The following is a 22,726-nucleotide window of genomic DNA, read 5'->3' on the forward strand; positions in this document are numbered from 1 at the left end:
GAGTGGATGAGAAACCATGTATAGAATTTTAAAGAATAAAAGAAAAGGCAAGAAGATGACGTTTGGTCTGTGCTTCCAAGGAGCTCACATTTCTGATAGAAAAATTAGAATCGGGCTCTTTCATATCTGTTGTATTAATCTATCAAATGGAATTAGGGTGGGAGGAAGTTGAGGCAAACGATTAGTGAAGCTGTGAATGCTATTCATTGCCTAGAGTTGAGAGCAAGGGCAAAATTAGTCTCCCTAGAAATTTATAAATGTCTTGGATGAGAGAGAGAAAAAGATCTGCCTGCTCAGCCTGGTGTCAAATGGGGAGAGAAAAGACAGGAAGTGGTAGGAACTGTGTGAAGAGGGGTGGCACCTGACAGACAGGGGTCTGGTGCCTGGGCCTGCTGGGCCAGACACCCTAATTACACATCTGCTCCACAGGGCCCCTTCTTCTGGCAGGAACTTCCCCCTGTGACTGGGGACCCCTAAGGAAGAGGAGTAGGCAGGAGGCTTATTGGCCTACCTATCAGCTGATTTCTCAACAGAAACTCTACAAGCCGGAAGGAAATGACGCAGTATATTTAAAGTGGTAAAAGTGAAGAAGCTACAACCAAGAATATTCTACCCAGTAAGACTCTTGTTCAGATTTGATGGAGAGATCAAAACCTTTCCAGACAAGCAAAAGTTAAGAGAATTGAGCACCACCAAATCAGCTTTACAACAAAGCCAAAGGAACTTCTCTAGGAAGGAAACACAAGAGAAGCAAAAGACCTACAGAAAATAAACACAGAACATTTAGAAAATGGTAATAGTATCATACATATCGATAATTACCTTAAATGTAAATAGGTTAAATGCACCAACCAAAAGACATAGACTGGCTGGGTGAATGAAAACATGCGCATGTATGCACCTCCACTTACCATATCACTCTGCTTGACCCCTCAAATTGTATGTAATTATTTTATATTGTTAGGCTAATCATGTTCCCATTATGGTTTACAATTGTAATTATTTTTATTTTTTTATCTGGCTATTAATTGTGAAAACTGATAAACATCTTTTATTATTGTGATTATGTAACTATTATTCATTTAATACCATTGTATCATTATTGGTCAACAGAAAAATAATAGAACTCTATATCACTAAAACTATTTAATAGAAAAACTTGTAATCACTTTTTAAAATCCAGATGCATATCAGAATTACCTTGGAATTTTTTGGAAAAATACAAAAGTCCAGGTATTGCTTTTTTTTTCTCCAAAGCTGCAGATATGTTTCTAATGAGCAGACATGTGCAAAAACAACTGGACTATGTGATGATCTTTTACTTTTATCTAGTTGGTTTCACTGTTTCTATGTCATATTCAGTACTCTCATTTCATTTAGCTTATGTTTTCCAAATTCTCCATCTTTTCTTTTTTTTTTTTGATGTTCTTTCTCAAGCCTTTACCAAGCATATTAGAAAGCTTTTGTATACACACATATAAATAATATGTATAATATATATGTTTTAGAAAACTTATGAATTTTTGCCTAACTAAAAAATTTATGACATTTTGATTCTACCTGTTTGACTTAGTATGAATAGAATGCTAGATTTCTAATTTTAAAAAATAGATATGCAACAAACAGCAAAGTATTACTGTATACCCACAGGGAACTATAGTCAATATCTTGTAATAACCTACAACGGAAAATAATTTCAAAAATAGTATATGTGCACACAAACAACTGAATCATCTTGCTATGCACCTGAAACATTGTAAGTCAACTTCAATAAAATATTCATATTAAGAAAAATAAGTATAAATAAAACTGATAGTTTTTTATATAATTTTATTTATTTATTTTTATTTTTGGCTGTGCTGGGTCTTCATTGCTGTGTGAGCTTTTTCACTAGTTGCAGTGAGTAAGGGCCACTCCTTAGTTGCAGTGTGCAGGCTTCTCACTGTGGCTTTTCTTATGGGAGAGGCTCTAGGGCATGCGAGTTTCAGTAGTTATGGCTCCAGGGCTCTTCTTTATGCATTCATCTGTTGATGGACATTTAGGTTGCTTCCATGTATTGGCTATTGTAGATGGTACTGCAGTGAACCTTGGGGTGTAAGCCTATTTTTTTTAACTGTAAATTTTATGAAAGATAAATACAGATGAAGTATTTCTGATGAATATTTTGTGTTCCAATTGAGACGTGTGAAATACACAGTAGATTTCAAAGACTAAACTTTTTAATATTATTACATGTTGAGATAATAATATTTTAGATATATTGAGTAAAATAAAATATATTAAAATCAATCTTACTATTGTTTTTTACTTTCTTTACTTTGACTATTAGAAAATTCAAATTATGTGGCTTATGTTATTTTTTAATGCTATGCTTTTACTGGACAGTGCTGGCATGTGCTCAATAAATGTTCTTTAAATGCAGTAAGAGAAGAACCTGGTAAACTGTTGCCTCCTTCCAGTCCAATCTGCAGAGTTCTTTTTTTTTTTTTTAATGTATACCTAGATTGGTTCAAAATGGCAGAGTAGAAGGATGTGCACTCATTTTCTCCTGCCAGAGCACCAAAATCACAGCTAGCTGTTGAACAACCATAAACAGGAAGACACTAGAAGACCAAAAAAAGATACCCCACTTCCAAGGATAAAGGAGAAGTCACAACAAAACAGTAGGAAGGGCACAATTATGATAAAATCAAATCCTACATCTACCAGGTAGGGAACCCACAAACTGGAGGACAATAATACCAAAGAAGTTCTCCCTGGGCTACGTAGCAGGTCCTTGATTATGGAAGGACCTAGAACCTATTGTGAATGTTCTAAGCACCACATTAGGCTTCCCAGCCTGGGGATCCAGCCAAGGGACTGGGAATTTAACTCTGAAGTCCAGTGGGATTTGATTATAAAACATCCACAAGACTGGAGGAAATGGAGACTCTTGGAGGGTACAAACAAAATCTTGCGTGCACCAGGAACCAGGGGAAAGGAGCAGTGACCCCACAGGAGACCGAGCCAGACCTACCTGTGAGTGTTTGAGGGTCTCCAGAAGTGGTGTGTGTTGGCAGTGGCCCACCACGGGGACAGGGGCTCTGGCAGCAGCAGTCCTGGGAGATGCCTCTCAGTGTAAGGCTTCTGAAGTATGTGTTAGTTGCTCAGTCATGTCCGACTCTTTGTGACCCTGTGGAATTTTAGCCTGCCAGGCTCCTCTGTCCATGGAATTCTCCAGGCAAGAATACTGGAGTGGGTTGCTATTTCCTACTCCAAGGGATCTTCCTAACCCAGGGATCAAACCTGGGTCTCCCATATTGCAGGCAGATTTTTTTACCATCTGAGCCACTTAGGAAGTTCTCTTAGAGGTCACCAATACCCTTACCAAAGAGCCTGTAGACTCCAGGACTGGGTTGCATCAGGCCAAACAACGGCCAGGGAGGGAGGGCAGCCCCATCCATTAGCAGACAATTGGATTAAAGTTTTACTGATCATGGTCCTGCCCACCAGAGCAAGACCCAGTTTTCCCCACAGCCAGTGCTTCCCATCAAGAAGCTTGCACAAGCCTCTTAGTCTCATCCATCAGAGGGCAGGCAGAACAAATAAGAACTACAATCCCAGCAGCCTTCAGCTCTAACACCACAGTCACAGAAAGCTAGCCAAAACGAAAAGAAATAGGATTATGTCCCTGATGAAGGAACAAGATAAATCCTCAGAAAAACGACTAAATGAAGTGGAGATAGGCAATCTCCCAGAAAAAGAATCCAGAATAATAGTGAAGATGATCCAAGATCTCGTTAATAGGGTAGATCTAATCATATCATGTTCCCCAGTGAAAACCCTTGAACATTTTATTGACCTGCAGTTTGTTCTCAGCATAAAGCACCAAATCCCTAGTGTGTCCTCTCAGGCCTTGAAGGTCTAAACTGACCTCCTCAACCTAGTCTCAAACCCCTACATGAGATACCTCTTATTCCTGCCTCAGCGTCTTTACACAGGAGGTTCCGCCTGTCTGGAATGTTCTTCCAGTTGTTTGTCTCCCAGATCTCAACTCAGTCCTCACTGCCTAAGGGAAGGCTTCCTTGCCTCCCAGAGGAAGGGATTTCTTCTCTTTACCTCAAATTTCTTCAAAGGCTTCACTCCAGTTATAGTTGCACATTGAATCGTGAGTGATTCTTTCACTGATGCCCCCTTCCCTTGTTTCACTGTAAACTCCTTGAGGAATCTGTCTGATTTTGCTCACCCCTGTATCCACAGCACCTACCATCACAGTGCTTGAACAAATTAGGAAATTAAGTTCAGGGAATTCCCTGGGGTGGAGGGGGTAGGGGGGCGGTCCAGTGGTTGGGACTCATGGTTTCACTGCTGGGGGCCTATGTTCAATTCCTGGTCTGGGAACTAAGATCCTGCAAGCTGCGCAGCGTGACCAAAAAAGTTCAGTTCAGTTCAGTTCAGTCGCTCAGTCGTGTCCGACTCTCTGCGACCCCATGAATTGCAGCACGCCAGGCCTCTCTGTCCATCACCAACTCCTGGAGTCTACCCAAACCCATGTTCATCGAGTCGGTGATGCCATCCAACCATCTCATCCTCTGTCGTCCTCTTCTCCTCCCGCCCCCAATCCTACCCAGCATTAGGGTCTTTTCCAATGAGTCAACCCTTCGCATGAGGTGGCCAAAGTATTGGAGCTTCAGCTTCAACATCAGACCTTCCAATGAACACCCAGGATTGATCTCTTTTAGGATGGATTGATTGGATCTCCTTGCAGTCCAAGGGACTCTCAAGAGTCTTCTCCAACACCACAGTTCAAAAGCATCAATTCTTCGGCGCTCAGCTTTCTTCACTGTCCAACTCTCACATCCATACATGACCACTGGAAAAACCATAGCCTTGACTAGACGGACTTTTGTTGGCAAAGTAATGTCTCTGCTTTTAAACATGCTATCTAGGTTGGCCATAACCTTCCTTCCAAGGAGTAAGCATCTTTTAATTTTTAATTTCATAAAATTAAATAAATTTAATAAATTTTAATTTAATTAAGATCCTGCAAGCTGCGCAGCGTGACCAAAAAAAGAGAATGATAATTCAAATAATAAAGAAATATTTGTTTAATGAATGAATGAATGTCAGTCTCCTATGCCTAGACTACTGTGAAGAAACAAACTGTTTACTCTCCTTTCCATTATCAATATTCCTTAACAGGCATCAAAAGCATCATTTTACAGCGCAGTCCCAGTCACTGGTCTTCCCTGGATTAAAGTTCATGTCCAACCAGGATGGGCTGTATTTTAAATTGGTCAATAGAGAGACCCTCTCAGCATCTAGCTAAGACTATAGCAGCCCTATTAGCAAGTGACAATTTGAAAGCCAATTCGGGGGCAGGTGGAGCAGATTTCCTCTGACTGCCTAATGTCATATTAGGAGGATTCTCATTAGCCAGTCAGTGATGCTTCCTAATTCATTTCTTGATTCAGGGTATGTCCTCTTTGAAGAGGGCAGCTCTGTGTGCATTAACTGTTCTGTCTGTTTTAGCTCCTTATAAAATTTAAGTCTATCAGGTTATTAAATATTTCATTTATATTCAGAGAATTGGTATGCAATTCAGTCATTTTGTTCCCCTGCTGCAAAATGTATCTGTAATAAGTTCCCACTGCCAGTGAGTCCTGGCTTAAGGAGTTAAAAGCATTGATTCTAGGAATTTCCTGGTGGTCCTGTTGTTAGGATCCCATGCTTCCACTGCAGGGGTGTGGGTTCAATCCCTGGTTTGGAAGTAACATCCCACAAGTCGCTTGTCCCAGCCAAAATCACCATGGACTCTAGAGGAAGATTGTCTGTGTTCAGATCTCAGCTCTGCATACTGTGAGAACTGGTCAAACTATTTAACCAGATTAGGCCTCAGTTTTCTCATCTGGCCTACACAGTAAAGAATCTGCCTGCAACACATGAGACCTGGGTTCAATCCCTGGGTCAGAAAGATCCCATGGAGAAGGAAATGGCTGCCCACTCCAGTATTCTTGCCTGGGAAATCCCATGGACAGAGGACCTTGGAGGGTTACAGTCCATCAGGTCACAAAGAGTTTGGATGCAACTGAGCGTCTAACACTAACACACTTTCTCATCTGTAAAATGGGAGTGGTAAAATAGTACTTTCTTCATAAGACGGGGTGGTGGAAGGATTAAATGAGACAAAATAAAATGCTTCAAATAGCATCTGGCATGTCATGAGCATTTGGTAGATGTTAGTTGTTGTTAACATGGCAAACGAGGCTTTCTGGACTGGGGCCTGCTTGACTGTCTCGCCTCCCACGTGATCTCTCACTCACATCAAACGGTTTGAGGTTGCCACTCCTCACCACGCGGATTCGTCTACTTCTGTTTCAGATCTCTTTTTCTCTCTCCCCGCCCATTTCCCTCCCTCCTTCTCTCTGACTCTCTCTCTCACATACACACATAGACATCAGTTCAACCATTAATACTCCGGCCAGCCTCACCACCTCCAGAAATCTATTCTATATGCCCACCCTTCCCTGTTGACACCTATCTCCTCTGTCATCGCGCTTTCTCCGTTGTGCTGCGATTTCCTGTCAGCTTCTTTCAGAGAGGAAATGTGTCTTAGTCATCTTTGTAGTTAGCATCATACCTGGCACCAAGCAGACTTTCCATAAGTGTTTGCTGAATAAATGCACGTGTGCCTGAGTGAATCAAAGCTCTTGAAGAAGAATGACCGGGGAACACTTGCTTATCGAGCATTTTGATGAGGAATTATGGTTTCCATAAAAGTAAACACAAGGTTTAAGATGGTTCCATTTGTTCTAGGTTTGCTTTAGAAAATATACTTAAGTAAGTTAATACTTGAGAAGGTCAGATTCATTCCTGTCTTAAATTTAGCTCCTCCAGTTGTCTTGAATAATGATAATAAAATGATGCCAAATGTTATAAGATACTTTATCTGCTCTTCCCACCTTCCCCCACCAAGTAGACTTAGTCACTTTCAGGCACTTTTTAAAGGAATGATATTTAAATACACTATACATTAAGTTATTTAAATATTGCATCTGTCATAGGTAAAACTCTCTAATTAAACACTAAAAATAGTATTTTGGTTCTAAAAAGCACTTAATTATCAACTGAAATAATTCTTAAAGAAGCATTTCAGCAAACAGATCTCAACAATGGGCCCTCTGTGTGTGGCAATTTGAAAATTGCTGTTTGATAATACCTAGGATTCTGTAAAACTGGAATTGAAATAAGATATTATGACTCCATCTTCATTTCTCTTCTGTTAAATCCTCTTTGTTACCTTCTCTTATTTTGCTCCTCCTGTCTAGATGTTTTGCTAAATCTCTCCTCTCATGGAAATATTCCTCTTTCTCTGTTTCTTTTGCCTTATTGTCCAGGGCAGGCCCAAGGCCACTCACCTAGACTGGAGCATGAGTTTACTTGACGAAAATGGTGAGGATCATGAAATTGCAAAAGGTGTGCTCTCAGCTGAGGTGCAGTTGGAAAGGAAGGAGGGCTCAGAGACATTGGGTTTGAATCCTGGTTCACAATTTTAATTCTTCTGAGCCTCAGTTTCGTCAACTGTAAAATAAGCTCAGGAGCCAAACTCCTAGAGTTGTTGAAAGCAGTGGATGATAGACATGTGAGACCTGGCACGTGGCTTTCACTAGCTGCGAGCTCCATCATCTGGAACTTTGGCTCATTCTCCACTGAAGCCCTTTGGCTGACCCATGGTACCTGTAGACTCTTAAATATTTGTTGAACAAATGGACATATTACTAATGAATAAAGGTTTGACCCCTCTGTGTGAATTTACTCTTAACTCTAACTCAATCTTCCTCGATTTTTCCAGGAGGAAATATTTTTCCTTAAGTGTTTTTCTTACAGTGTTGATTGGAATCTTAAACATTTATATCTAAAACTGGGTTGTAGAAGGAAAAGAGGTCCTGTGAGCTTTTTGTATGTGCGCAAAGCTAAGGAGAAATCTCCTATCCTTTTCTTCTTTCCTGTATCCAGGAAAAAAATAAGCATTGTCCAAAGAGAGGTCACTAGGATAGAGGAACTGAGGAGTTAACCTCCATGAGGGGCAGGGATAATGCCAACGGCCACCAGAAATTGTCACTGTTGCCTTCCTGGTGCAGGAAGCTGGACATCTCAGAGGATAAAAAGTCTTTAATAGCAGATAGTATCCAGGGCTATTTTTTTTTTTTAATAAGTGATTATGGGATATTTTAATTAATTAATTTTCAGCTGCTATGGGTTTTCATTGCTGCTAGTTGGCTTTTCTCTAGTTGCAGAGTGTGGGCTTCTTATTGTAGTGGCTTCTCTTGTTGCAGAGCACAGGCTGTAGTTACCTGAGCTTCGGTGGTTGTGGCATCCAGGCTTAGTTGCTCCATGGCATGTGTGGAGCAACTAAGTGTGGAGGCTGCAAAGCATGTTGTAAGGGATACGTTCCAATAGAGTGTGGCAGGAAACTTCACAGCCAAACTACCCGGGTTTGGATCCCAGCTCAGCCATTTATAACCAGGACAAGTTACCTAACAAGTTTCTGTGTCTCAGTTTCCTTTCCGTCCCTCATAGAATGGAGGTTATTACAGGATCTACCTCATAGGGTTGTTGTTAGGGACAATGTAGTTGGTAAAAATTAAGCCCTTAAGACAGGAGCAGCCTGCTGAATGGGGGCTCCAGTGGCTGTTGTTGAGCCAAAGGTGTCAGGAAGAGGGTAAGGCTTAATGGTGCGGATGCCAGTTGTGATGGCATGTAAGCATGTGCACTGCCTTTGTGTGCAGCTCTGCAGTCTCTGAAGCACAAGTTCCCGCCACTGAATCACCTCCACCCAACACACACACACACACACACACACACACACACACACTCTCTCTCTCTCTCTCTCTCTCTCCAGGTTGATGTAAAGTCAATCTGACTAGCAGCTTCTGAGCACCTCCTCTCTTCTCCAAACACCGCCTACCCTACTTCTGCCTCTGTCTCCCACTTAAAGGTCTTCAGTCTTAAAGTTCCTGCTTCCCTCTCACTTCCCAGTGAAACAGAGCTCATGGCTCTCTCTGGAATCTGAGTCTCAACACTCACGACTTGGCTCACCAGCATCCCCCTGATGTCAGGAGAGAAGCTCTGAGACCAGGTCACACCCCTCAGCCCTCATCTTTTCTACCCTTTAGCTTTAAGTTACTACTTTCCAAGTATCCTAACCTGCCTCTCCTCAAATATTTATCCCTGAGGATGAGGACAATACTGTTTCCTTCTACTGCAAAGCCGTTGCAAGCTTGTTAAAAGGAGGGCTGGTCCTTTTACTAGGTTCTACTTCTACTAATTATCTTATTCTTTCCTGCCTGTGTTTATTCAAAGTTATATAAATCAGTGCCAAATAGAAGACTCCAGGAAATGCTAGGGATTGGAGAATTAATCGGCTTCAGGGCTTACTTAACAATTTAACAGAATCTTGCTTTTGGATATATTACATCAAAAACATATTCAATGGTACCTTATGCCACATTTAAAAATATACATATATATTTTGCTGTAAAAACCTGGAAAGGATTTTTAATAATTACATTGTTAAAAATTTAGGTTATGATTAACTAACTTCTGATAGGGTGTGATTTCTTGGTGGTTATCATGCATGCTCAGAAATTTTTTTATAGTGAGAAAATCTAACTACAAGTTCTTTTCAGCTGAAATTAAAATCTTACGAGTACTAAAAATTATCAATTAATGAAACTGGCATTTGGTTTTGCCCATACACTTTTTAAAAAAATCTATTTTCTTGTTTTCTTTTCTTTTTAAATTTGGCTGCACTGGGTCTTATTTGCAGGATGCGGGATCTTTAGTTGCGGCATGCAGAATCTAGTTCCCTGACCAGGGATTGAACCTAGGCCCCCTGCATTAGGAGTTTACAGTATTAGCCACTGGACCACCAGGGAAGTCCATGCCTATACACTTTTAATGAAATAATTATTGTTTCAATTTTAGAAGCTTCTTTTTCACACTTCTAAGTCAATATTTACAAATTTATTTCAATTTTATTAACATTTTATTTTGAAATAATTTTAGATCTACAGAAAGGTTGCGAACAGTACAGAGTTTCATCATGTCCTTCACTCAGCTTCCCCTCATATTAACATCTTACATACATAGTAAATCTATCAAAACTAAGAAATGATTATAGGCACAATACCATCAAGTGCAAACTTTGGGATTTTTCCAGTTTTTCCGCTAATGTTCTTTCTTTGTTTCAGGACCAGATTCAGGATAAGATCTTGCATTTAGTTCTCATGTCTCCTTTGTGTCTTTCAATCTGTGACAGTTTCTCAATCTTTCCCAATTTTTATGACCTTGACACTTTTGAAGAGTACTTATCAGATATTTTTGTAGACTGTCTCTCAGTTGATTTTGTCTATTCTCTCTCTCTCTCTTTTTTTGCCATGCTCCATGGCTTGTGAGACATTAGCTGCTCAACCAGGGATTGAATCCGGGGCCCAGCAGTGAAAGTGCTGAGTTCTAACCACTGGACCACCAGGGAATTCCTTGTTTTTTAGACTGGGGTTATGGATGTATGGGAAGCTGCTGCTGCTGCTAAGTCGTTTCAGTTGTGTCTGACTCTGTGCGACCCCATAGACAGCAGCCCACCAGGCTCCCCCGTCCCTGGGATTCTCCAGGCAAGAGTACTGGAGTGGGTTGCCATTTCCTTCTCCATGTATGGGAAGAATACAATACAGATGACAAGGTATCCCTTCTCAATGTATTAGTTTCATTATATTTTATATGAATTTGTTGTATTTTTGGCTTCATACACTTTCTCGGGCCTCTGAAAACCTATAGAAGCTGGTAACTGTATCTCAGTTACCTTCATGCTCAGTCATTAAGTCATGTCCCATGGACTGTAGCCCGCCAGGCTCCTCTGACCATGGAATTTTCCAGGCAAGAATTCTGGAGGGAGTTGTCATTTCCTACTCCAAGGGATAGCCTCAACCTTGGGATTGAACCCATATCTCTTGCATCTCCTGATGGGCAGGCAGATTCTTTACCAGTAGCACCACCTTGGAAGTCCCTCTCAGTTACCTTATTGGTCAGATTTCTTCAGCTAAATGCACAAAGGCAATTCATGAATCTTGATTGGGTCTTAACTTGAAAATATGCAAAAAATGGAAAAGATACTTAGTATAATTTGCTTTTAGCATAATTAGATAATTTGAATATACACACAGATGTGGCTGTGTGGTTGTAATATTGTAGGTGAATCTCACTCTTACAAGGTGCAGTGTTTTATCATTTAAGGGTGAAATTTCATGATGTCTGTAATTACTTTAAAATAATTTTATTTGAAAAATCTAGACAGATAACATATTCATGGCAGAATGTGAATAGCTGTTAAATCTAGATAATGGGAATAGAGGTGTTAATTGTACTATTTTTTTTCATTATATTTGAAAGCTGAAAGAAACATATCTAAAAAAAGGATGTACAAGGCCTTTCTAAATTATACACTTTACTGACAGATGTTTAGAAAATCTAGGTAAATGAAATGATATAATAAATTATTGAATTGAAATACTTATAATGACATCAATTCCTAAAAACCTGATTTGTAGGTTAATGCAATTTAAGACAGAATTCCAACAGATTTTTAAAATATTTGAAACTTGATAAGCTGATCCTCACATGTATACGAAAATTCATGAGGAGCCAAGACACTTGAAGAAAAAGAGCAAGAACGGAGGATAAAAATCTTATTATGAAATTTTTATAAGGCTATATCAAGACAGAATGATCCTGGTGCAAAGACTGGCAAATAGAGCAATGAAACAGAAGAGAGAGCACAGAAACATTTACACACCTGATAAATGACCTAAGTTTGGGAAAAGGGCAAACTTTTCAATAAATGGTACTGGATCAATTGAATATCCATGTGAGAAAAAAATGAAATGTGATCTCTAACCATACATGACACATAATCAGTTATAGGTGGAATATAAATCTTAGGGTATAAGATGGAATAATATTTCTAGAAGATAATACTGGAGTATCTTCACAATTTCAGAGTAGAAAGGATTTTTTAATATGAAAAAGGAACTGGGAGTTCCCTTGTGATCCAGTGGTTAGGACTTGACACTGTCACTGCTATGGCCCCAAATTTGTTCAATTCCTGGTCAGGGAACTAAAATCCCACAAGCCACATGGTATGGCAAAAAAAAAAAAAGAAGAAAGAAAAATAGCAATCATAAATGAAATATTGATAAAGTCAATTATATTAAAGTTATAACCCACAAAGGATTAGTATTCAGAGTACATAAAGAGCTCCTGCACATTAGTAAGAAAAACATAGCATACTCAATGGAAATAGCCACAAAATATTTGACTAGGCATGTCATAAATTAGGAAATATAAATATGAAAAGGCATAAAACCTATTAGTAATCTGAAAAATACAAATTAAAGCTCCGATGATATAATGTTATATACTCTCTAGAAGGGTAAACATTTAAAAATCTAACATTGCCAAGTATATGAATGAGGAGTCTCATCCACTACTAGTGAGAATGTAAACAGTCCAACAGCTGTGGAAAACAACTTTGAATTACCTAGTAATTTTGAAAATATGCATATACCCTTTGATCCAGCAATTCCAGTCATAGGTTAGACCCCAAATCTGCCCATGCGCACTTGTACCAGTGAAATTGTACAAGTGTGTTCAGAGTAGACCTGTTTGTAACAGACCCAAATTCTGAATGATCCAAATGTGTATCAACAATGAAGTGGATTAATAAAACATGGTACACTCATACAGCAGATTGCCATAGAGAAATGAGAGTAAACGAAATAGAGTTACATGGATCAATCTCACAATATAATGTGGGAAAAAAAGAAAGCTAAACACAAAAGAATTTACTTATATTCCACTGCTGTAAAGATCACAATATATCAAAGAATTCATACTATGTGAATGTGTGTATGCATGTATATACACATAGGTATAAATATATATGTATATAAAGTTTGCGATGTATAAAATAACTCATACAATCATAATCAAGCAAATCTAAACTATTTGGGGGGATTAAAAACCATAAAGAAAAGCACAGAAATTATTACCATAAACATCAGGATAGAGGCTACCCATGGGGAAGAGAGGTGTTTGTGACATATGGGTCATGTGAGGGGCTTCCAAAGTTCTGGTAATGTTCTCTGTCTGGACCTGGATGTTTGTTTGTTAAACTGTCACATTTATGTTGCACGCATTTTTCTGTAAATATATTTCACAAAAAAAGAACGCATTTGAGTTAATTCTAATGAGGTGGATGAAACTGCAGCCTATTATTCCAAGTGAAGTAAGTCAGAAACACCAATACAGTACATTAACGCATATATATGGAATTTAGAAAGATGGTAACAACGATCCTATAAGCAAGGCAGCAAAAGAGACACAGATGCAAAAAACAGACTTTTGGATTCTGTGGGAGAAGACAAGGGTGGGATGATTTGAGAGAATAGCATTGAAACATGTATATTACCATATGTAAGATAGATGGCCAGTGCAAGCTGGATGCATGAAGCAGGGCGTTGCTCTGGGACAACATAGAGGGATGGAGTGGGAAGGGAGGTGGAACAGGGGTTCAGGATGGGGAGACATATGTGCACTCATGGCTGATTCATGTTGATGTATGGCAAAAACCACCACAATATTGTAAAGCAATTATCCTCCAACTAAAATAAATCAGTTAAGAAAAACAAGATCTGCAAAAAAAAAAAAGGATAAATAGAAACAAGTCCAAAATAAACATAATGTTGTCTATAGTCCACTAAAATATGGACTGTATTTACTTTATGTGTCCACTAAACAATGTATATGACATTGGGTTCATTGGTTCATTTTTTTTTTTTGGCCGTGAAGTATGTGGGATCTTGGTCTTAACTGCTGGTCTTGGTCATAACTTCTCTTCAGGGAAGTCCCAGATTCCCTGGTTCTTTGTATAAGCAGTTGAGAAATTTACTCAGACAGAAGAATTCGTGTAGGTAAACCATACTTTTTCCATGTACTTGAAGTGTTTGCTTACAGATGGGTCTTCTTGATAGTGTATTCAAAAGCAAAGGAAGTCCTCTGTTTTTTTTCCACTCAGTTTGAATTTAGCCTTTGGTTACGACTGAGCGACTTCACTTCACTTTTGTTCTGAAACACAAGTGTTTCAGATAACACTTCATGCAAGAATGAAATGTGTGTTTAAACACACATTTAAATGAAATGATTTAAACCCAACTTGAATTAACCGAAATGCTTCGAATAAGCATAAATTTCTGGTTGCTGACGTGTGGAACTTGCTGCTTGCTTTTTGCCAGGTCCCACACTAAGACCTTGGTGACAATCTTCATTTTACAGATAACTGCAAAAGAGAGGGTTTTAGGTGACATAGTTCAAGAGTGACTAAGCAGGGATCCACATTCAGGTCTGGTTGACTACTATCACCAGGCTATACCACCCAACACACCCTCTAGGCCCTAAAGATTTTTTTCCTTGACCAAACTTTAGTCACACCCATCTGTGTACTTGCTTATAAAATCTAGTTTTAACAAGAACCTTGCTGAGTCAGTTTAACCAGAATGCCCCTCTCTCCATGTCTGATCAACTTTCTGCATCTTTTGGGGTTTCTCATTCTCCATCACCCCCCAGGTGATATCTCATCACCCGGCCTGTGTTCAGTAAGAATCCTGTTAGGTCAGTTAAACCAGAATTCCCTTTATCCCTGATGTTTTCTTCTGGTAATTTCCATCCACTGACTGCCACTCCCCTCCTCCCCAGCTCCCCTCCCCCCACCCAGCCTGCTCACTGGTTTTTGATTCCCTCTTGAAAGTGAAAGTGTGAGTCACTCAGTCCTGTCTGACTCTTTGTGACCCCATGGAGTATAGCCTGCCAGATTCCTCTGTACATGGAATTCTACAGACAAGAATACTGCAGTGGGTTGCCATTCGCTTCTCCAGGGGAATCTTCCTGATCCAGGGATCAAACCGGGTCTCCTGCACTGCAGGCAGATTCTTTACTGTCTGAGCCACCAGGAAAGCCCCAATTCCCCCTTGTCCATGCCCTATTCCGATATGAGCCCAAACTCTCTCTAACACTGAAAGATTCCAGTGCAGTAGTCCCCTCCCCTTGAATGAATTCTTCCTGGGCCACTTTAACAAGTCTCATCAAATGTTTTTTTTTTCCCTCTAACAAAGAAAAGGAAGACAGTGCTGGGGTTTAGACCCTGAAGAATGGAGAGTCAATTCTCCATTTTCACTGAACACTACTAGCAGCTTCTGATGGACCGGGAAAACTTAGGTCGCCAGCTCTCACCTCTTAAGGATTTTTAAAGAAGATCTACGGCGAATCCTTTTGCAACTAAAAAGGATCAGCCTCTAGGACACCAATTTTGTAAACCCCTGTTAGGACCTCGGGGTTGAGTTTGCTTGAAATAACTCATTCATTTCTCTGCCATACGATAGGGGGAACCCTTTAACTGATTCAAAACAATTTGTTCCATAAATTACTGCTGAGGGAGTGTGCTCAACAGCAGGAGAAAAGAAACCGCAAAAGTTAAAAAAAATATATTTTTTTAATGACTCAGTCAAGTTTTATAATTCCAGGAAGATCAGAAAAGAATGGAAGGGGTAGCAGAAAACCAATTAATTGGGCTTCGCATATTGTCGCTTATTAGCAGCAGCGTTTCAGTCGTCTCCTGACCTGTCTACATTTGTTAGCTCCAGTTTCATTTGTTGCCCATAATTATTTTTAGCTGCTTTTTGTCCTTTTCACTTCCACATTTCCCGAATTCTTAAGTGGGTGCCTGCCGCGCGGCGGGGACTGGGGCGTTTGGATATCAGTTTACACGTAACCTTCAGTAAATAATTCGTCAGGGACCCACCCACTGCCTCTCCTCCTTCCCTCTTCACTGGACAAGTCATCCCCCGCCTTCTCTCCCAGGCTGCGCGGCCGGGATCCAGAGCCCTAGCCTCCTTAACTTCGTTGCTGAAGCTTGCTTTCTGTCCATTGAGAGCCATGCTTCGAGTGATTGTAGAATCTGCCAGCAATATCCCTAAGACGAAATTTGGGAAACCGGATCCTATTGTTTCTGTTATTTTTAAGGGTAAGGTCAAGTTTGCTTCTTTTTCTCCACTCCTGCTTTGGAATGTTAGTTTCTTGGGTCTCATTCTCTGAAAGTCTGCGATTGATCAAATCCTCTGAGGCTATAGCTGAAATTTGTTACCTGTACAGGTCAAGGGAGAGGGCCGATTTCTGCGAAAGGCATTTGATTTTCCGCAGGGCTTTGAGGCTCACTGAATGACTGGCTGTTTGAATTCTAGTAGCCCTTGGAGTAAACCATGTACCATGGGAAAAAAATAGTTCTGTGTTGGTTCAGATTAAGAGTTTCAGTAGTCTTGTATACATTTTAATTGCCTCTGCCTGTGAGAAATGGATAAAGGAGGAAAAAGCATAATTAAGTTGCTGGAAGTATCATTACTTGGTAAAACAGCCCCTTGCTGCTTTTATTGTCACTGGGCTTCTGGGAGGTGGAGTAAAGTTATTATTTTGGATTGTTTCATGTTATTTTGTGCCACTTTGTAGTTGTTCTTCATCTCTCCAAAGTTAGGGTGTTTTTTGTGTGTTCTGTAGCTTTTAAACTGCTCCTAGAGGAAAGAGCTCTGAACAAGGCAAATTTGCAGTTTAGGCATCTAGTTTGGGCTTGCTCTAGTGACTTAGAAATCTCTGGATGTCAATTTTCTCTTCTGCAAAACAAATGAGGGGGGTGTAGACTAGATCATCTTTAAAAGGCTTGTTGTAATTCCGACAGGTGATTTTTCTTGACATTTCATTGCAATGGAGGGGGACAGGAGTGGTTGGAGGGATGGCACACTCTCAGCCATGGTCGGTCATTCCAGTTTGGGCCGGAGTGATGTATCTAAAGCTGAATTTAGGAGCTTTAGCCGGTTCTGTTTGTCCAAGGTCATTGGTAAGATTGCTAGTTCACTCCTTGGCAGGAAAAATGAAAGGGAGTGAGAGAGGAGGGCAGAAAAAGTGGGAGCCTTGCTGGGTGTGTGGATCCTGACCAAACCTCAGGACGTTTCTCTCTTCCTCCAGGAACTCACTACTTCTCCCTTCCAGTTTCTGAGTAGCCTGTGCCTTTCTTCTTTCTTTTGTCCGTTTTATCTCTGTTCCTCTTCTGAAATCTCCCCCTCTGAGATGAGCAGGAAAATGCAAGAAATGAAACCCAAAGCTGCCAAATGACTGGTTAGTTAAAAAAGATTTGGGAGACAAAAGTTGGATTCTTAATGTTCAATGTAGTTAAGAATCTGGTTAGTGAGTATCATGTACTCATGTTATATCAGGGTTCCCCTGCATGTGTCCTTTTAAAAAATCTTTTTCTTTTTTTAATTTTATTTTCAAATTTATTTTTATTTCAGTTACATTGGTTTGTAACATTTTATGTTTTATATAATATTATATTTCTACTTCTGTATGCACTGCAGCATGCTTACCACCAAATATTTAATTTCCATTCTTCATTACACAGTTAATCCCCGTTACACATTTTGCCTTCCTCCCCACCCCTCCCCTTCTGGTAACCGCTACTCTGTTCTCTATATCTATGTGTTTTGGGGTTTTCTTTGTTTTTTTCATTTGGTTTGTTCATTTGTTTTTTTAGTTTGTTTTTTATTTTTTGCATGTGAGTGAAATCATATGGTGTTAATATTTGTCTTTCTCTGTTTGATGTATTTCATTTAGCAGAATACCTTCAAGGTCTATCCATGTTGTTGCAATGGCAAGATTTTACCAGTTTTAAAAATTCCTGAGTAATACTCCGTTGCATATCTATCTATACCATATCTTCTTTATCCATTCACCCATTGATATGCACTTAGGTTATTTCTCTATCTTGGCTATTGTAAATAATGCTTCGATGAACACAGGGCTGCACATGTCTTTTCAAATTAGTGTTTGTTTATTCTTTAGATAAATGCCAGAAGTGGGAGAGCTGAATTATGTTGCAGTTCTATTCTTAATTTTTTGAGGAATCTCTATAGTCTTTTTCATATTGACTGGACTGGTTTGCATCCCCACCAACAATGTATGAAAGTTCCCTTTTTCCACATTTTCACCAACACTTTTTATTTCTCGCCTTTTGGATAGCAGCCATTCTCACAGATATGAGATATTTCACTGTGGTTTTGTAAAAAAAATTTTCTTGAAGCAGTTACATAATTGGGACATAAGATGAAAAGTTTGTTTCCTTCACCATTGACATGTAAAGACATGTAAAAATATGTTGGGTTCAATCTGGTAATGTCATGGGGCAAGTCATATAGATTATACAGGAACTAGAATTTAACACCATATTGAAATCTGACTTATTTGTCTGGAGTGAGTATGCATTGGTCAAAAATTTTAAATGACTAAAATTATGTCTGCCTAAGGCTATGAACATATTTAAAAGCAGAGACATTACTTTGCCAACAAAAGTCCGTCTAGTCAAGGCTATGGTTTTACCAGTGGTCACGTATGGATGTGAGAGTTGGATGGTAAAGAAAGCTGAGCGCCACAGAATTGATGCTTTTGAACTGTGGTGTTGGAGAAGACTCTTGGAAGTCCCTTGGACTGCAAGGAGATCCAATCAATCCATCCTAAAGGAGATCGATCCTGGGTGTTCATTGGAAGGTCTGATGTTGAAGCTGAAACTCCAATACTTTGGCCACCTCATGCAAAGAGTTGACTCATTGGAAAAGACCCTAATGCTGGGTAGGATTGGGGGTGGGAGGAAAAGAGGACGACAGAGGATGAGATGGTTGGATGGCATCACCGACTCGATGGACATGGGTTTGGGTAGACTCCGGGAGTTGGTGATGGACAGAGAGGCCTGGTGTGCTGCAATTCATGGGGTCGCAAAGAGTCGGAGACGACTGAGCGACTGAACTGAACTGAAGGCTATGAACATAAACACTCAACTGAAAGTGGAAAACTTCTGTTAATGTGGGCCAATATAGGTTATCTAAATTATTACATTTACTAGATTATTTAGCTTCAGTCTCTTTTCTAGTCTCCTTTGGTTGTATAAGTTGAACAGTAAAGTCATTCATTTATTCACCTGACAAGCAACCTAATGGAAGAAACAACTCAGCTCCAGAGTAGGAGCATCTGGACTCTGGCTAATGTTGATAGAATAGCCGGTGATCCAAATTTAACCAGCCAGGTCTCAAATTTCTCAGTTGTGGAGTCATGGGAACTGATCCCTTGAGATTTCTTTCAGTTTTAAGGTTCTATAATTTTACAGTTCCATATATTGAATAACTGTTCTCAGCAGGGTATGAAAGGCATTGCGTTAGGCACTAATGTAGATATAATAATGACTATGGCATTTTTCTTGCTTTCAGTCTATTCCAGTCATTTAAAATATTGGTGATAGCAAACCCTTTCCATGCATGCCTTCCAATTTTGAGCACTGGGTAAGATTAAGTAACATTACGTTCTGACAAAATTGAGGATACTGATATCACCATATATCCATCAGTTGGAATGGAGCAAAGCCAGATGTGCTTCATGGGGTGGCGTGAGAGAGAAATGAGGAGAGTAACATGTGAAAAGCCCTAACAGAGGTTCAAGACAGCACCAGAGAAAGCCCCTGAGTTTACTGACTGTATACAGTTTTGCCTCTTGAGTACATAAAACAGCAAGATCAGGCAGTAATCAACACTTCTCTTTTCAAGCTGTAGGATTGTAGGAAGAATGGCCAAGTGATGGGAGTGTTCTTGGTGATGGCTGTGTAGACACTGAGCCCCTCTGTAGACTGTAGTTGGGAACGTGCGATACTGACAGCCAACTTACCTAGAGTTGACTTCAGTCTCTCGTGTTCAGTCCCCTTCTGAGGCTGAACTCAGGACCTTGTATGAACCAGCAGGATCTGAGGGTTACTGAAGTCCCTGTGGTGTGGATGTCATGGATATTTAGCAGTGCAAAAGGAGATTATGGAAATTACAAAGCTCACTCGAGTTTTCACATTCTTAGGGTGCACTGGGTTCTGCAAGCCAACTCTGAATCCTAGAGCAGAGTGCTTGTCAGTCTGTGGTGGCCATTCTCCCTTGAGTCTTACACAGACAGCCAGGCTGTGAGACTAATCTAGTTGAGATTAGATTAGACACACTTCTGAGGCCTCTTCCAATGCTAAGACTTCATGATTCCCACAAACGTTACAGATAAAAAATGTTTGTTTAATATTAAAGATTTTTAATTAAAAAATATATGCAGGTAGAAACAAAACCGACTAATAATCCAATGGAGATTATACAACTAAAAAGAGACAATTCTCCTCATGTCCCTCCTTTCTCTCCTGTCTTGCTACCTAGGGGTAACTACCCTGAACAGTTTGATTTGAATCCTTTCTGATTTTTTGCTAAAGAGTTGTAAGTCTGCTAAAAAGTTGTAATTTTTTGCTAAAACTTGTAAGTAGCTACTCCCTGTTAGCAAGGAGGCTGCAATGGACATCCTTATAGTGGATCTTCCTGTAAAAGTGAACATTTCTGAAAGACAGATTCCCTGGTGTTCATATGTGTGTGTATGTATGTGTGTGCATTTCTTTTCTTTTAAAGGCAGTTTTGCTGACTATTGCCGATGACTTCCATTTGGCTAGTCTCCTGCCTCTGTGTCAAATCTCTTGAAAAGATTGGTTGAAAGGAAATTTTCTTGCACACTTTTATATTTTTGTACTTTTACAATGTGGCAACGTTGTGTCCATATGCAATATTTGACTCCTAAAGAGCATAGTTGTAGCAACTACTAACAGTTTTCTCATTTATCCTTATCATGTCCTTTCCATTAGCCAGAATTTTCTCTTTCTGGTCTTGTGTAGCTCTTTGTGGTCTTTGTGGAATAGCTACTGCTTAGTCCAGATGTCACTAAAGAATTGTCATGTTATTGCTTATTTTTCCAGATATTTGTTATTTCATCTGGACATGTTTTGAGACTGAAATCCTGTTCTAGGACATCCCCTGCATTGAGCTTATCAACTTTGTAGTCTTGAGGAAACCACTTAACCTCTGTGAGAATCCTTTTTTCCTCTTTTGAAAAATGGGCCTCTGGCGGCTTATCTGAAAGGAAGTAGATTTGTGAAATTCCCCGAAGATTGTGATTTATGCAATAGAGAATTTTCTGACTTTTTTTAGCAAAAACTACTTAGCTACTTGAAAATTGAAAAAAAGTTGAGTTAGAAAAGTGGTATTTTAAGTAAAGAGAAAAGTTACAAAATTCCAATTAAGAATGGTGAAATATGATGGGAGAAAGATCCAGTGGGTCTCATTCACTATCCTCTGTGAAGGTACCTGGTGAGTGGCCCACACGGTGACCTGGTTTACTCAGACTATACTGTGCTGTGCATGCTTAGTTGCTCAGTTGTGTCCAACTCTTTGAGACCCCATGGACTGTAGCCTGCCAGGCTCCTCCTGTCCATGAGGATTCTCCAGGCAAGAATACTGGAATGGGTTGCCTCATGCCCTCCTCTAGGGGATCTTCTCAAGCTAGGGATCGAACCTAGGTCTCCCACGTTGCGGGTGGATTCTTCACCATCTGAGCCACAAGGGAAGCCCAAGAATACTGGAATGGGTAGCCTACCCTTTCTCCAGGGGATCTTCCTGACCCAGGAATCAATCCGGGGTCTCCTGCGTTGCACACAGATTCTATACCAGTTGAGCTACCAGGGAAGCCCATACTGTAGGGCTAGTCAAAGATTCCCACTGGCACAAACTGACAACCATGCCACATTGGTACTCTGATAGAACTACTGCATTGTTTTTATGAAACACTCTGGAAGGCAAAAGTGTTCAAGGTTTGAATCATCCCCATCACTTCTGGGAGAATAGGGTTTGGAGACTCACCACCTGGGGAAAGTGGCCCCACCTTATCAAGGCATGGAAACTCTGAAAGGTACACTTCCCAAAGGCACATTTTATAGACTCTCAGTTATTTACAAAGCCACAATTGCCTTTGAAAAACGAATCAGTGTGACTTGTTTTCCTCCTGCACAACAAATCTTAAGTGCATGCCCTTAAGGTATGTCCAGGGGTGCTGGTCTTTGATTGGTTGGGGTTTGCTGGTGGGTCTCTCCATCCCCATGGGATTTGGCTCTGCCACAGAGGCATGACGCAGGAGGCAGGGGATCCCCTGGCGGCTCAGTGGTAGAGAATCCACCTGCCAATGCAGGAGACTTGGGTTTGATCCCTGGTCTGGGAAGATTCCACATGCTGAGGAGCAATTAAGCCCATGCATCGCAACTACTGAGCCTATGCGCTAGAGCCTGGGAGCCACAACTACTGAGCTTGGGCACCGAGAGCCTAGACTCCAACAAGAGAAGCCACTGCAATGAGAAGCCCGCGCACTGCAGCTAGAGAGTAGCACCCACTCACCACAACTAGAGAAAAGCCAGAGCAGCAACAAAGACCCAGCAATGTAAAAAATAAATAATTAATTAAAAAAAAAGAAGTCATAGAGTTTTTATGTCCTCTGCCACTCTGTCATATCACGGATGTTGAATATATGTTTTAAAGATTGACCCTGGAAACAATGCCCCGGCAGGAGATGTAATACAATAAAGTCATTGATTCTTGGTCTTGAAATGGTCAGAAGTCCACCATTCTCTCTTCTTCAGGAAGAATTACATTTATTATTCTCTCAGGTGCTTTGTGAATTAGGCTTGGCAAACGGCCACTTCATACATTTC

General features: G+C 40.2%; 1 protein-coding gene across 5 annotated transcripts in view; it reads left to right on the forward strand.

The window, feature by feature from the left end:
* The first annotated feature begins 15,947 nt into the window (after window positions 1-15,947).
* MYOF (myoferlin) overlaps window positions 15,948-22,726 on the forward strand; it is a 176,378-nt gene continuing 169,599 nt past the window's right edge. For all 5 annotated transcript variants that reach the window (XM_081554035.1, XM_081554046.1, XM_081554058.1 and 2 more), the window contains exon 1: window positions 15,948-16,111. In XM_081554035.1, coding sequence (XP_081410161.1) covers window positions 16,024-16,111 — 88 coding nt within the window. In that variant the 5' untranslated portion in view covers window positions 15,948-16,023. The remainder of the gene's footprint in view (window positions 16,112-22,726) is intronic.

The sequence above is a fragment of the Giraffa tippelskirchi genome, chromosome 2, assembly GCF_054371585.1.
Source record: "Giraffa tippelskirchi isolate mGirTip1 chromosome 2, T2T-mGirTip1v1.2.pri, whole genome shotgun sequence".
In the NCBI taxonomy this organism is placed as follows: Eukaryota; Metazoa; Chordata; class Mammalia; order Artiodactyla; family Giraffidae; genus Giraffa; species Giraffa tippelskirchi.